Source organism: Rousettus aegyptiacus, unplaced genomic scaffold (assembly GCF_014176215.1).
Source record: "Rousettus aegyptiacus isolate mRouAeg1 unplaced genomic scaffold, mRouAeg1.p scaffold_m13_p_5, whole genome shotgun sequence".
NCBI classification, from domain to species: domain Eukaryota; kingdom Metazoa; phylum Chordata; class Mammalia; order Chiroptera; family Pteropodidae; genus Rousettus; species Rousettus aegyptiacus.
Window position 1 is genome coordinate 3,538,389 of NW_023416308.1, and position 15,140 is coordinate 3,553,528.

A 15,140-nucleotide genomic window follows, 5' to 3' on the forward strand; every position below is an offset into this window, starting at 1 on the left:
TGAGGATGACGGCTTCCTGTGACGGGCCAGAGGGTGTCACCCCGCCAGCGTACCGGCCTCCCTACTCAGTGCCCGTCTCGCCTGGCACACGGGCCCCGGAGGCCCAGGACCGGTGCTCACAGCCCACGTGTGACCACCGCCGCCCCTCGCCGGGGTCCTGCTCTGAGGCGGTCCCCATCCTAGCTTCCCTGCCGGCGCCTTGCTCCTCCTCAGTGCCCCGGCCCTTTGCCCAGCCTGGCGGCTCCCTTGCCACTTGGGGGTCTGATTATGAACCCACTCTGGGCTCACCTCTGGCTCCTCTGGGCATGTGGACACTTTGGTCTGGCCTCTAGCCATGCTGTGCACCCCGCCCCCCGCCCTGGTCACAGAATCATCACCGGGGCCGTCGATACAAGGAGAGCCTGGGCCGGTGGGGCCCCCACCTCCCTCCTGAAGTTTGCTGGTGGCTCTCAGCCTTCCGCCCAGGTCCCGGGAGGCAGTTACAAGCTCCCTGCAGAGCCCGGGGCCCCCAGCGGCCTCTGGCGGGGGGGACTGGATGAAGCTGCTCAAGTGCGACCAGTCTCCCCACATGAGAAGCGTGGCTGAGAAGAGAACCGAAGGCAAACTCAGCCTCCCGGGGGGCCGTTTGCTCCCAGCCGCTTCAGAAGTGCCACTCAGTCCCCTCTTGAACCACTTAGCCCGTAATTACTCCCAGAGAGCGAGCAGAGGAGAAGAGCCGTCTCTCAGCCCCCCAGCTCCAGCACCCTGGAAATGCCTCAGCCTGTTCGAGGACCAGGCCGATGTGGCAAAGCCACCGTCCTGTGGCATCTTAATCCCCACCCCAGGCAAGGGAGCCCCGGCTGCGGCCCCTTGAGACCACCCTCCCCCGCCGTGGCGCCCACGCTGGTCTCACCGGCCTCTGGCCCCGAGCCCCAGGGTCTCCGTCTGCTACGTGGGGGACAGAGAAGCGCGTTGTCTCTCTCGTGCTCCACGGGCGTGAACGTACGTCGAAGCTCACGGCCACAGCCGTGCCTCCACGCAGACGCGGTTTGCGGTGTATCACTCGGCCTTTACGAGAGCTGTCGAAAAGATGGGTTTATGGACCGGACGTCCGAGCCTGGGCTGGGCCGACGGCTGGGTTACAGAGAGGCACGGGAGCGCTGCCCGCTCTCCGGGTGGGTCTGCGGGGAGCCGGACGCGCGTGCGGCCCACGGCACGCAGGCCCGCGGGGACGGGGCAGCGCGCCCCGGGAGGCGGGCGGGGTGGACCGCCGCGGGCCCTGGGCCAGGGCTTCCACGGCGCGTCTGCTCCGGGCTGGGCCTTGCGACAGGAACGGCCTTCCGGGCAGCTACGTTTCTGTGGGGAGAAGAGCGGGGCCTCAGTCCCGGGGACCCGCTGGGGCGGCAGCTCGGAACCGTCTGCCTCCGCCCCGGCGGCCTCCACGTCGAGGTCGTGAACAAAAGGTGAGCTGGCATGTCAGAGGCCGCGCACTGTGCCCGACCTGCACCCCGTACTTGTGCTGTTAAAGGTTCAAAAAACAAAGAAAAAGCTGTCCCAGTTGGGAGAGGGCCTCCCGGCCCAGGAGGGGCCCCTCAGAGGCTCAGCTCAGAGCAAGCCAGCAGAGGTGCTCGGCCAGGACCCTGGACAGCTCTGAGGGCTGCTGCCCTGAGCCTTCTTGGGCTTTGCCCCCCCATGTCCCCCACCTGCCCAGCCCAGAGCCTCCAGCCACCTCCTCCTCAGCCCTGTGCTTTCTCTGCACCGGGCTGGAGGTGGCGCAGGCCCCTCCCGCGGGCCCTGGGTCCCGGGGAGGGAGAGGGCAGGGGTCCCCACTCAGCCTGCACTGGCGCAGGGGGCAGGGGGCAGGCGTCCCCCTGGGTGTGCATGGCGCCGGGGAGCCGGCCCCTGCTGCCGTCTGCTGAGCCCCCGGGGGGCGCCTCAGCATCGCTCGTGGGAATGGCTGGCAGGGATGTGGGCGCCTCGGGCGCGGGCCCAGCAGCTCGGGCCTGAGTGGCGTGGCAGAGAGTGGCAGCTGTGTGGGGGAGACCCGCCCCCTGGGATGCCGTTGCTGTGGGGAGGTGCCCGAGCTCGGAAGGCCCTGGTGACAGTTGGGACCAGAATCCAGTTATTCGTCCGACCAGCCTTCACACCTACCGCACAGGGCCACCGAAGTGCTCCGTGGTGATACGGGCTGGGGCCGGTATGAGTCCCAAAGACTCCGCCACTGCCGACTGTGGTCCTTGTGCACTTGCGTGGCCCACCCTATCCATCTCCCTTGAGGGACCACAGCCATTGCCGCCACGGGCAGTGACGGGGGCCTGGGTGTCAAGGGCCCTACATCCGTCCCCCGCTTTAGCCCGCACCATGCCTGATCACACCTGTAGAGGTTGCGTTATTTGTTCCCATTTTACAGAGGAGAGTCTGAGGCTCAGAGAAGTCAAGGAACTTGCCCGAGGATGCACAGCGGGCCCTTTGCAGCCAGGCTTTGTCTGCGGGGGTGGCTGGCTGCCTCTCGCACGGTGCTCGGAGATCTTCCCGTTTCTCCTCCGAGTCGTAGCCGCTCAGGGTTGAAGCAGAGACGCCTCACCCCCATCTGCCCCTGGAGGCTGGGCACCTCCCCGGCTGCATGAATCACCCTAGTTTCTGCCTTTGGCGTCACTTGGGGAGCTTCCCTCTGTACACGTCTGTGTCTCTGTTTCCTCTTTTTATAAGGATGACGGTCATTGGATTCAGGGCCCCCCTGCTCCAGTACGACCTCACCTTAACTTCTGCAAAGGCTGTTCCCAAATAGCCCCCCAGTCTGAGGTTCTGAGTGGACAGGATCTGGGGAACTGATCCTCCGGCCCTCACCCTGGGGCTCGGGCCGGCAGGGAGGCCAGAAACTGAGACCAGAGAGAAGTAACTGGCCTGGGGTGAGGGGCCGTTGGTCTCAGAGTTGGGGACAGAATCCACTCATTCGCTCCATAAATATTTATCGAGCTCCTACCTGTGCAGAGTGTTCTCCTTCCGGAGCTAATGCCGGGGCCGAGCCGGCCTGCAATCCCAACAGGTCTGCCATGTAGCTGTGACCTTGGGCCAGCCACCCGCCCCTCTTACTCTCTCCCTCACTGCGGCTTCCTCAGGGGTGTGTCACCATCATGCAAGGAGAAAGGACACGCGGTGGGCTTGGCAGAGCCTCTAGTCAACGTTGCTACTGTGAGAGGCCCCCGGAGCTGAGCTCGTGTCCACGGAGCAGGTGCGGCTTCCTCGCAGGACCTGGGCCACGTTCCAGGAGCTCCTTGAAGGAGCGAGGGCTGGCGTGCACCTGCTCCGACTCCATCTGCCGCCTCCGCCGGGGTCTTGTTCGTTGTCGTCCTGGGCCACAGAGATACCGCCCGACTTTGCGCCCTAGGGAGGTCATGCCCTGGAGCTGAGACAGTGCTGCTGGGGGTACCTGTGTGCGTGCACGTGCATAGGCGTGGGCCCTCAGGGGTGTGTGTGTGTGTGTGTGAGAGAGTGTGTGCACACCTGCTGTTCAGGAAGCTGACCGAAGGTGGCCTTGCCAGTGTGGTCACATCTCCATGGAAACAGATGCTGGGCTTAAAGCCACACAGCATCACAGTTGTGAGGTTTTCTGCATAAGCAGAAACCTGAGCTTTCAGACATGGGGAAGGACATTGGTGGCCGAGAGAGGCTTAGAGGTGACTCAGGTGTCATACCTGTCTGTTGTGGTGCCTCCGAGACCCCTGACTGCTTCTCACGTTCGAGCTCTCAAATCAGAGAGAACAGAGGCAAGACTGGCTTGTGCTTGACATGTAAGTCACACAGCCCACAACTCACACATTTAAAGGATGTAGTTCAGTGGTTTTTAGTGTAGTCACAGGGTTGTGAAACCATCACCACAAACAACTTTAGAACATTTTCAGCTCCTCAGATCGAAGTCATCATCCATTCTCCGCCATCCCCGAGTAACCCATCATCTACTTTCCAACTCGGTTTGCCGGTTCTGGGCTTTTTCATGCAAGTGGGGTCAGGCAGCATGTGGCCTTTCGTGACTGGCTTCGCTCGCTGAACGTGACGTCTTCGGCGTCCACCCACACTGTGGCGTGCGTCAGCGCCACGCGCCGTGGCCGAGTCATCCCCTCCGCTTCCCCATTTTTCAGTTCGTGGATTTCGGCCGTCGTGAAGAGTGCTGCTCTGAGCCTCCCTGTCCACGTTTCCGTGGCGACGTAGGCTTTCACTTCCTTGGGCGTGGACCCACGGGGAGAACTGCAGGGTCACGCGGTAACTCTGTTCCGCTTCTCCGAGGACCCGCCCGACTGTTTTCCGCAGCGACCGCACCGTTCGATGCTCTCACCGGCCACGCAGGACGGCGGCGTCCCGTCTCCACACCCGCACGAGCCCTCCTTCGCCGTCTGTCCGTTTGGTCGCCCTGGCGGGTGTGCGGTGGTGGCTCACGGCAGATCTGATCTGCACTTCCCTGGGGACCCGCGATGCGGAGCATCTTCACCTGCGCCCCTCGGCCGATCGTGCGCCTCCTTTAGAGAAGCGTCTATTCAAGTCCTTGGCCCATTTTTAAATGGAGTCGTTTCTTTGTCGAGTTGTAAAAGTTCTTTGTACACCTTTGGGTACAAGTCTCTTATCAGATAGATTATTTACAAAAACTTCCTCCCGGTCTGCGGGTTGACCTTTCACTTCCTCCATGGCGTCCTTTGATGCACAAAAGTTTTAAAATCTTGATAAGGTCCAGTTTCTCTCTCTCTCTCTCTCTCTCTCTCTCTCTCTCTTTTGGTTGCCAGTGCTTTTATCATATTTAAGAAGCCATTGTCAAATCCAAGCATGATTCGCCCCTACGTTTTCTTCTAAGATTTTTATAATTTTAGCTCTTACATTGAGGTCTTTGATCTATTCGAGTTGATTTTTATATGTATGGTGTGAGGCAGGGGTCCTCCTTCATTCTTTCACATGTGGACAGCCAGTCGTCCCGGCAGTGTTAGCTGAAGAAACTGTCCTTTCCTCCACTGAGTGGTCTTGGCGTCCTTGTTAAAAATTAATGTATGTAGTCTATGGATATATGGGTTTATTTCTAGCCCGTATGCCATAGATCTGTCTGCACAATGCCAACACTACATCATTTTGATCACTGTATTTTCAGAGTAGGTTTTGGTATAGGAAAGCGTGAGTGTTCCAACTTTGTCTGGTTTTCAAGATCGTTTTGGCTCTTTAAGATCCCTCTCAATCCCATATGAATTTAGGATGAGTTTTTCCATTTCTACTGCAAAAAAAAGGCCATCGGGATTTTGATAGGCATTGTGTTTGGTCCGTAGATTGCTTTAGGGAGTGTTGACGTCTTAATATTGAGTTTCCCAGTGCATGAAAACAGATGTCTTTCCTTTTATTCGGGTCTTTTATTTCTTTCAGCAATGTTTTATCGTTTCCAACATACAAGTCTGTCACTGCCTTGGTTAAATTTTATTCCTAGGTATTTTATTCTTTTGCATGCTATTATAAATAAAAATAATTTTCTCATTTTCTTTTCACATAGTTTCATTTTCGAGTGTTGATTTCGTATCTTGCAACTCTGCTGAGTTCACATAGCAAGTTTAAAAAGTTTTTAGGGGAAGTCCTGAGGAGATGTGTCATCGACGAATTGAGGTCGTTTTGCTTCTTCCTTTCCCACTTGGATGCCTCTTATTATTTCTTTTTCTCACCTAATTTCTCTGGCTAGAATCCGTAGAACAATGCTGGATAGTGGTGAGAGAGCCGATGCCTTGCCCTCGTTCCTGGCCTTGGGAGCACTCGCAGTCCTGGGCCAGGCGGGAGTCAGAATAGAGGCATTTGCACGTGCAGCCCTGGAGGCGGACTGTGGCCCGTCCGGTCTCCCACAAGAGTGTCAGGGCATGTGGAGCCTGGGTCTGGACTCGGGGGCCCGGGGAGCCTGGGTCTGGACTTGGCGGCACGGGGAGCCTGGGTCTGGACTCGGGGGCACGGGGAGCCTGGGTCTGGACTCGGGGGCCCGGGGAGCCTGGGTCTGGATTCGGGGGCACGTGGAGCCTGGGTGTGGACTTGGGGGCACGGGGAGCCTGGGTCTGGACTCAGAGGCCCCGAAGCGGTGCAGAAGGAGCCAGCCTGGTTGGCCAAAGCTCCTCCTCCCACTCGGCACCCCGGGTGATCCCCGGGGCCCCTGCCTTCTGCAGAGCACCCTGGCCCCCGCGTCACGGGCACTTTCGTCCCCACAGAAGAAGAGCCGCGACGAGACGCATGGTGAGGGCAGCGGCGTGGAGATCCTGGAGAACCGGCCGTACACCGACGGCCCCGGCGGCTCCGGCCAGTACACGCACAAGGTGTACCACGTGGGCATGCACATCCCCAGCTGGTTCCGCTCCATCCTGCCCAAGGCGGCCCTGCGGGTAGTGGAGGAGTCTTGGAACGCCTACCCCTACACGCGGACCAGGTGAGCCCGCCCGCCCGAGCCGCCGGGCCGGGAGCCCACCGTGGTGTAGGTCCCTGGTGGGCTCAACCCATGGCCCCCCAGGGAGCCCAGGCTTCCAGGGAGCTGAGCCTCCATCCAAGTTGGTCATAACCTGAAGGTGCCCCGGGGTTCCCCTAAGGGAACAGGCAGGAGAGAGAAGGGGGCACACATGACGCCTCCCAGCCCACCCAGGGGAGGAGGCCAGGGAGGCCTGAGTCCAGTGAGGGCCGTCTGAGACCCCCCCGGCCTTCCACGACGGTTCAGGGAATACAAACTCACCTTGACATTCGCCTGAGAATGCAAGACAGCCGGCTGGGAAGGAATGTGACCTGAGGGTAGACCCGCTGGCCCAGAGTCCCCCCAGCCCTGAGCCCTTCAGCTGCCGTGGTGTGTTATTGCGCCCCATGCTGAGCCGGGGTTTCCTGTGGATTCCCCCAGCCCGGTAGGGAGTTCTTCACTCTGTGGCCCTTCCCCGCCCACGTGGCTAAGCACTGCTGGGTTGAAAGAGATGGGGGGCTGCACCCAGCCATCTGTCCGCCCCCTGCTGCACAGGGGGGGACCCCACGAGCCCGTCCTTTGCGAGGGCCCGGAGCTCGCCGGGGGGACCCCTGGGGCCGTCGCCCTCCCAGCAGCACTTCCCTCCTCTGAGCTCATTTCCAGTCCGGAAAGAGGGGCGGAGGGGCTGTTCCCTGGTTGCCGGACCTGATTCTTGGGCTCCAGAGGCCGGGTGCAGCATCCAGACTGAGCCCACGCAGCAGTGGGCCGCCGTCGCTCGCGCGGGGCGCATCGGCATGCGCCTGTGTCCACGCCATGCCTTGCCCGGCGGCCGACGGGCGCAGGGCTCCGGCCGCTCCCTGCAGCGTCTCCCCGCCCCCGACAAGCCTCTTCCGCCCCCAGTGCGGCCTCGGCTGTGCCTGGGACAAGGTGAGGTCCAAGAGGTGCACAGGGCAGACGAGTCTCAGCTGCGCCTCCGGCCTCCTCCTCCACCCTGGGCCCTTGTCCTCTGCCCAGCAGGGCCTGGCGGGCCCTGGCCCAGCCGCCCACCCCCTCCGAACGCCGGTCCTGATGGGAGCCTTCCTTCCACCCCGCCCCCCCCCCCAGGTTCACGTGCCCTTTCGTAGAGAAATTCTCCATCGACATCGAAACCTTTTATAAAACCGATGCCGGAGAAAACCCCAACGTGTTCAGCCTGTCTCCAGTGGAAAAGAACCAGCTGACGATCGGTAACGGGGCGGCGGGGGCCCTGCGGGGCTGCGCTGTGGGTCTCGCTGTCCGAGGGCCCCTCGGCCCGGTCGGTGTCCAGGCCTGGCAGCCCCGAACCCGCGCCTGTCCCGGGCGAGGCGGTGGGAGTGGCCAGCCAGCGTGGGTAGGGGCAGCCCCGGGGAGGCAGGACAGGCCTTCCCGGCCCCACGTTCCCAACACGCACACTCCGCACACTCCGGCTAAGTGCCTTTTCCTCCCTGACCCTCCCTCCGCCCCTCCAGCCCCAGAAGTGCACACGTGCGCCCAGGGGCCGTCTCAGGCTGACGGCCTTGCACGAGTGCAGAGGTCCGTGCCCCCCAGTGTCCAGTGGCCTCTGCTCCGGTCCCCGACAGTTGACTGTGCCATGTGGGAAGTGGCCCCATTTGTTAATTTTCACGTGAAATCTCCCGATTCCTAAATGTTGGTGACTGATTAAAAATCTGTGTCAATAAATATATACTGGCCAAATAAAACACATCTGTGGGCCAGACGCAGCTCGGCAGCCGCCGGTCGGCAGGCTCTGGGTTGCAGGGCCAAAGGAGCGAGTCTCACGAAGGTGTTCCAGGTGGGGGCGCGGCTGGCACTGGCGAGCCGGCTGCTGGCGCCCCGGGACGGACTGCCGGGCGGCCTCTCTGATGGGCGCGAAGGGCTTTTCCCTGAGACCGCCACCCACCGGCCCCCTGCGCCCCGCCAGAGAGGCCCACCGGGGGAGTGGGAAGCTGGTCGCTTGCTGGGGGTGTCGAGACGAAGTACCCCGGACTGGGTGGCTTCAACGCTCCACGGGCCTGGGCGTCGGAGGTCTGAGATGGAGGTGTCAGCAGGGTCCCCGAGGGAGAGTCTGCCCCCAGCCTCTGGCGGCCGCTGACAATCCCCGGGGTCCCTCGGCTTGTAGACACGTCACCCCAGTCTCTGCCTTCGGCGTCACGCGGCATGCTCCCCGTGCGTCGGTGTCTGAATGTCCCCTTCCCGTAGGCACACTAGTCACGCTGGAGCAGAGCCCACCCCAGCCACCTCGTTTTGATCACGTCTTTAAAGGCCCCGTCTCCACATAAGGTCACTTTCTGAGGTGCTGGGCGTCAGGACTCCAAGTACGGGCCGAGTGGGGCGCGTTCTACCCGTGACAGCAGGGGGCCCAGCGGGCGCAGGCCCCCCTGCGGCTCCTGTCCGGCCAGCCTCAGATGCGGCCTGAGCTCCGAGGACCCCTTGGGAAGACCCTGCCCCCCGTCACAGCTCCTAATGTCTCCCCCTGGGGCCTTTCCGCCTGAGCGTGCCGGGCACGTGGTCTGCTCCGGGAGGGGACTTTCATCAGTCCCCAAATGCCACCGCACTTGGGCCCCTCACCAGTTTTGGTGGGCACAGCCCGACCCGGTGCCAGCAAGCCGGGGAGGTGAGGCGGCCACGGCCCGGCTGGGGCAGAGCCTGCAAGTGCCGTCATCCTCACACATCTGAAAGAGGGGCTCTGGGAGCCCCAGGGCCCGCCCTGGTCCCCTCCCAGCACATGCGGTGTGTCCCAGCCCGGCTGACACACGGACCTTGGAGCCGGCAGGCCGGGCGGTTTTGATTTCGGGGAAGGAGCCACGTGACAAGAGGTGGCCTGGCTCGCATCCTTCCCAGAGTCGCCGTTCCTCTTGTCCCCGTGCCCCCCGGCCCAGGTCCCACCAGCCCCCAGTCCTATTTCCGGAGTGCCCAGCCCTGTGGCATCTGCCAGTCGCTGTTTGGCCCATGGCGACCCTCTAAGCCGCTCATCCGGTCTCCTCCCTTCCTCCAGGAGGGATCCCCTGAGGCCAGCCGCCTTCAGACCACACACAGTGCCACTTCCTCCTCCGGCGCCATCACGGCCCTTAGCCTGGCCAGAAATGGCCGATGTGTCCAGCCACATCTCTGTCACCTTCCCCCACGCGGACACCCCGGCAGCTCCCGCAACGCCCCCTCTCGCAGTGGGGAGCCACGGCCTTCTCTTCCCACCCCCTCCATCCCGCCGCCGGATCCCCACACCGCCCCCCCGCTCCCCCCCACCCCCGCTTCACCGGCTCCTCATTTTCGATGGCTTTGACAAGCGGTGAATGCACACGGAACATGGGTTTTGCTGAAAACGATTTGCAAGGGCCTCAGGGGAAGATGCGGGCCTCGCGGTCAGGAGAGCTTGAGGCCACCGTGGCCCAGAGCGACATCCTTAGCCCCACGTGTGGCCCCCCGCCCCCCGCAATGATCTGAGGGCGGTGGGGACACGGGGAGGAGAGGGGCGGGGCGGAGGGCGGGCCGGAAGCGGCCACTCACGGGTCTCCCTGCAGACTTCATCGACATCGTCAAGGACCCCGTGCCCCCCAACGAGTATAGGATAGAAGAGGACCCCAAGCTGTTCCACTCGACCAAGACCCAGCGGGGGCCGCTGTCCGAAAACTGGATCGAGGAGCACAAGCAGCAGCTGGCGCCCCTCATGTGCGCCTACAAGCTGTGCAAGGTGGAGTTCCGCTACTGGGGCATGCAGGCCAAGATCGAGAGGTTTATCCACGACACCGGTGAGCCCGCCCCCGGGCCCCGCCCCCGTCTGCCTGCCCCGCCCCTGCCGGGCCCCGCCCACGGCCCCGCCCCCTGCCGGGCCCCGCCCACGGCCCCGCCTGCCTGCCTCTGTCCGCTAGGCCTGCGGCTAGACCTGCAGTTCTGCATCCCCACCCTGAAGCCCGCCTCCGGCTTCCCTACTTTATCCGGGCCACCTGGAAACACCTGTCGAGCACCCACAGACCGCAGACAGTGTGCAGGTCGTCCCCAGGGAAGCCTGGAGCCCTGCCTCCCCCAAACTCCTGACCAGTCTGTGTTTGAAACATGCAGCGTCCACTCCCAGTGTGGGGACAGCCCTAGGGGCAGCCTCTCTGCTGCTCAGCGGCCCCTCTTAGCACGCGGAGGCTCGGCCTCCGCCAGTGGGCCGGGAGCTCCAGGACGGAGCTCTCGGACAGCACAGCGTCCCTGTGTGAGGAGCAGGCAGGCCAGCTGCTGACCCGGGGCTCCTGGTGCTGGTGGAGCCGATGTCCGTGTCTGCAAGCCACAGTCCAGACCCGGTGCCAGCGAGCCAGGCAGACGAGGCGAACTCCTCTTCCCCTACAGCCCCCCAGCTCTCCACCCGTCCCCCAGGTCGCCGCATGGGATCAGTGCCAAGGGCCTGTCCCAGCCCCAGGGCGACGACCCAGGAGTGGCACCTGGGCATCGCCTTTTGAGTCCGAGGGCAAAGGGGGTTAGTTTAAACGTGGACGGAGCCATACTGTTGACAGTGTACTTCACACATGTCATCAGCTCACCGTGACCCGTGCGGGCAGCCATTGTCGCCCCATTTGTTGAGGAAACAGGCCCAGTGCAGGGTCTGAACCCAGATCTCCGAACATGCTCGCACCAGCCCGGGGGCAAGTGTCTCATCAGATGGGCTGCACAGTATGGGTGCGGGCTGACCCTGCCACAGCGTGCCTGAGGACACAGTCCTCGCTGAAGGGGATGCCCTGAGGGTCTCCCCGGGAGGGCCTTTAGAAATGAAGGGACTTAGGAAGGACGTCTGGGGAGGCACAGTGGCCTTTCTCGAGGGAACTGGAAGGTGTGTGCCCTGAGGCCCAGTGGCGACACCCCCAAGTTTGCCCCCTGGAGAAACTCAAATGCACGTTCTGGAATGTTCAGAGCAGCAGGTTCGTAATAGCAAACGAACAAACGATGAAAGTGAACAGGCAGGGGAAGGAATACATTAAATGTGGTATTTCAACCGAGTAAACACCGTACAGTCCCAAACTTGAAACTCGTCCCCCCAAAAAAACGAGCAGCGGAAAAACACAGCAGTGTGACACGTGACACGTGAATGTCAACAACATGCAGACCAGCCCGACGCGTTGGCTAGAAAAACGCGTCTGCACGCTAAATCCAGGAAGCAAAGCGAATGGCGACACAGACTGCAGGGAGGACCCCCCGGCGGCGGCGGGGGCTCCGTGTGGCGCCCTGCTGGGCGCTGTGCACCTGGGCGCTTTATTTCTCTTAACCAGCTCTTTACCCACCACACGCCTCACCAGTTGTAAGAGGGCAGTTTCGTTAATTTTTGGTATAGTCCCAGGGAACACAGCACGCACAGTTCTAGAACATTCCATCACCTCTTTGGTGTCTGTTTGCTGTCACCCCTCCTCCCGCCCTGTCCCAAAGCAACCCCCGTCTGCGACCTGTCCTTATGGTTCTCGTGTTCGTTAGACCCTGCAGCTGTCTTACGTGGTATCTCATTCTATACGTATCTGTATTCTATCTTAAAAAAGGACCCGGCCTCTTCACACTTGAACTTGATTTTCCATGGGAAATTCGACAGGGAAAGTATACTAGACACTGAGACAGAGGTCCTCCTCCAGCACCCTTCTGGGGGCAGGGGCCCCCCCAAATTCAGTGTGATTTCTGAGCAGACACGTTGCCCCTCTACTCCTCCCGTGGTAAGGCGACTGTGAACTTAGGAGGCCATCTGTGAGCCAGGTGGGGACACTGAGGCACAGAGTGCTTTGCTGGAGGCTGCACAGCGGGTGTGGGGCAGAGCCTCACGTGCAGCATCAGCATCGGGTTGCCGCCCGCCCTCCCCGCGGCCCTCGGGGCCTCCGGGGCGGGGCTGACACCGCCTCCCTGTCCCGCCCCGCCCCCCAGGCCTGCGCAAGGTGATGGTGCGGGCCGTCGGGGCGGGGCTGACTCCGCCTCCCTGTGTCCCCCCCCCCCTCAGCCCCGGGCCTGCGCAAGGTGATGGTGCGGGCCGTCGGGGCGGGGCTGACGCTGCCTCCCTGTCCCGCCCCCCCCCTCCGCCCCAGGTCTGCGCAAGGTGATGGTGCGGGCGCACCGGCAGGCCTGGTGCTGGCAGGACGAGTGGCACGGGCTGAGCATGGAGAACATCAGGGCACTGGAGAAGGAGGCGCAGCTCATGCTGTCCCGCAAGATGGCCCAGTTCAGCAAGGACGACGAGGAGGCCGCAGAGCGGGCCGAGAGCGAGGCCGGCCAGGCGCAGCCCCCCGGGGAGCCCCCGCAGCCCAGCAGCGGCGGGGAGCCCCTGGCCGGCCGGGGCCTGAAGAAGCAGTGGTCCACGTCCTCCAAGTCGTCTCGGTCGTCCAAGCGAGGAGGTGAGTGCCCGTGCCACCCCGGCCTCGCGGGGGCCCTGCCCTCTGCTCGTCCACCCCGGTGACAGCACTCGGCCACGCACGAGGCAGCCTCACAGAGCCAGGTGCTTCCAGCTCCAAGAAAAGGCTCTTGTCCTCAGACCTGGGGACTGCGGGTGCAGAAATGAGCCCCCTCTCCTGCTGGTAGGAGCCGCCCAGGGTGTCCCCCTAGACACACCGTCACAGGCCAGCTCAGACAGACGGGCAGGCTGCGTGGGAACCCTGCCCCAACCTCTCCCAGGACGCAGCCAGGGTGCCCAGAGGAGAGGGGTCTGGGTGGGCCCCGCTGAACACGGGTCTCTAAGCCGAGGGACAGCCAGGCCCAAGGAGCCTGCAAGGCTTCAGATCCTGAGAAAGGCCTGCCGTGGCTGTTTTGAAAAATCAGCGTATTTCATGCAAGGCCAGGAGTCCCCTCTGCAAATCCGGCTTTTCCCACAGCAGGCTCGTCGGTCCTGGTGCTGACAGACTCTGTACAAATAGATGCGCCGATGTTTTTACCTAACTTCTCGCTGCTGCCCTGCATCCCCGTCTGTCCCCTGCCACAGGACAATTTAAGGAGCTCACTCACTCCCCATAGGCCCAGGTCTGAGGCCCAGGAGTGAGCCCAGGCCTCTGTGACACACGTCCCGGCCTGCCACGGCCACGTCCTCCCCCTGACAGGACCACACTGTGCCGGGCGGGCTGGGAGGGGACCATCTCGAAAGTTCCAGGAGCATCCGCTGGGATGAGCTGGGGCCCCTCGTTTCTACGCCCCGTTCTCTTCCCAGCCCTCCTGGCCCTGGCTCCGGCAATGTCACCCCCGCCTGCCCTCTGCCCCTCAGCCCCGTCCCGCTGGGTGGTCCCTGAGTCCCGGGTTTTGCCTTCCAGCAAGTCCTTCCCGCCACAGCATCTCGGAGTGGAGGATGCAGAGTATCGCCCGGGACTCAGATGAGAGCTCAGACGACGAGTTCTTCGATGCTCACGGTAGGCGGGCTCCTGGAGCACATGGGGGGGGCCTCCCCGGGAGAGGTGGCAGGCCTTAAAGAATTGAGGGGCGATGCAGATTGAAGTGACAATTACCTATGAAATGTCCTAGGTGAACGTACTGTGTGAGGGGCGGGAGGATGAGTGAAGTCACCGGTAGGCTGGGGTCTTGGGTTCACCCTAACCAGGAGTCGGGACCTGGGCCTGGCGCGTGGGGACCATTCTCTCGATCGCCCCAGAAATAGATTTGCAGCCAGACGGAGGCTTTTTCCATGTGTGATTTTATTTCCATAAGAAGCTTAATAAAAGCATAACTTCTTATAATTTCCTAATTATTTTGTAACTGCTTTACTTTTTCTTCGGTTAAATTAATACCCATCTAATGGATAAACCTTGGAAAATGCAAACGAGCAGAAAATATGCCAAGTGCCCAGATAAGCGCAGTGAGCAAACTAACGGGTGCCTCCCACCTCGGCTGCCTTGCAAACGGGTCCAGATACGGGTTTCCAGTTTGCGATTTGTGAGGCAAGATGCAGGCTCAGAAAGGGACAGGGACCTGCCCGCAGGCCCCCAGCAGGGCAGAGGCAAGGCCGAAGCCCTCTCCCGCCCCCATGCGGGTAGAGGAGCCGTCTAATTGTGACGTCTCTGTTGACTGGCCTGCCCCTGAGAGAAAAAATTGGGGGAGTCAGTGCCCAGACGAAAGGGAAGTGCCTGGTCTAGCCGTGGGGCGGGGACCCGGACCAGGTGACAAGCGGTTCCTGAGCCGGCCTCTGCACCTGGGGCCGCCCTGAGGGTAGTAAAGGGTGTTTGGGGGATCCCACCTTCCAAGCCGGGCTGAGAGACTGAGCCCCTCCTGGCTTTGTGTCCCGGACGTGAGGAAAATACCCTCGAACGTAGAAACTTCAGAAAGAGCCAGAAAAGAGATGAGTCAGGAGAGCCCGGGGAAGCCAGAGCAGCAGTGTTCTAGGGGAAGTGGCCCAGCGACCCACCGTGGGCCAGAGGAGGCACCAGCATGTGCCAGAGCCCGGACAGCTGCCCCGGACCCAGTGGTCCTGGGCGGACGTCCGCAGAGGAGCAGAAGCAGGAGCCACGGGCGGAACTGCTCAGGGCAGCGTTTCTCGCTAAGCCGAACTCGTGTGGGTGCCGACCGCGGTGGGGGGCCATCGGCTGATGAGCAGAGAACCGAGGGGTGCGCCGCCCGCATGGGGGACCGGGCTTCAGGTGTGAAACGCCGTGACCTGGATGAACCTCGAAAGTTACGGCGCTGAGTGAAGGAAGCCAGACACAAATGGACACATGTCGTGTGATTCCACTTCTAGGCAAGGTCCAGAACAGGCAAATCCATAGACAGGAAGTAG

General features: G+C 62.2%; 1 protein-coding gene across 10 annotated transcripts in view; it reads left to right on the forward strand.

Annotated features, from left to right (window-relative positions):
- Positions 1 to 15,140, forward strand: part of PITPNM2 (phosphatidylinositol transfer protein membrane associated 2) — a 116,400-nt gene that overhangs the window by 85,476 nt on the left and 15,784 nt on the right. For all 10 annotated transcript variants that reach the window (XM_036221919.1, XM_036221917.1, XM_036221920.1 and 7 more), the window contains exons 3-7: positions 6,195 to 6,409; positions 7,529 to 7,650; positions 9,961 to 10,188; positions 12,478 to 12,783; positions 13,687 to 13,782. In XM_036221919.1, coding sequence (XP_036077812.1) covers positions 6,195 to 6,409; positions 7,529 to 7,650; positions 9,961 to 10,188; positions 12,478 to 12,783; positions 13,687 to 13,782 — 967 coding nt within the window. The remainder of the gene's footprint in view (positions 1 to 6,194; positions 6,410 to 7,528; positions 7,651 to 9,960; positions 10,189 to 12,477; positions 12,784 to 13,686; positions 13,783 to 15,140) is intronic.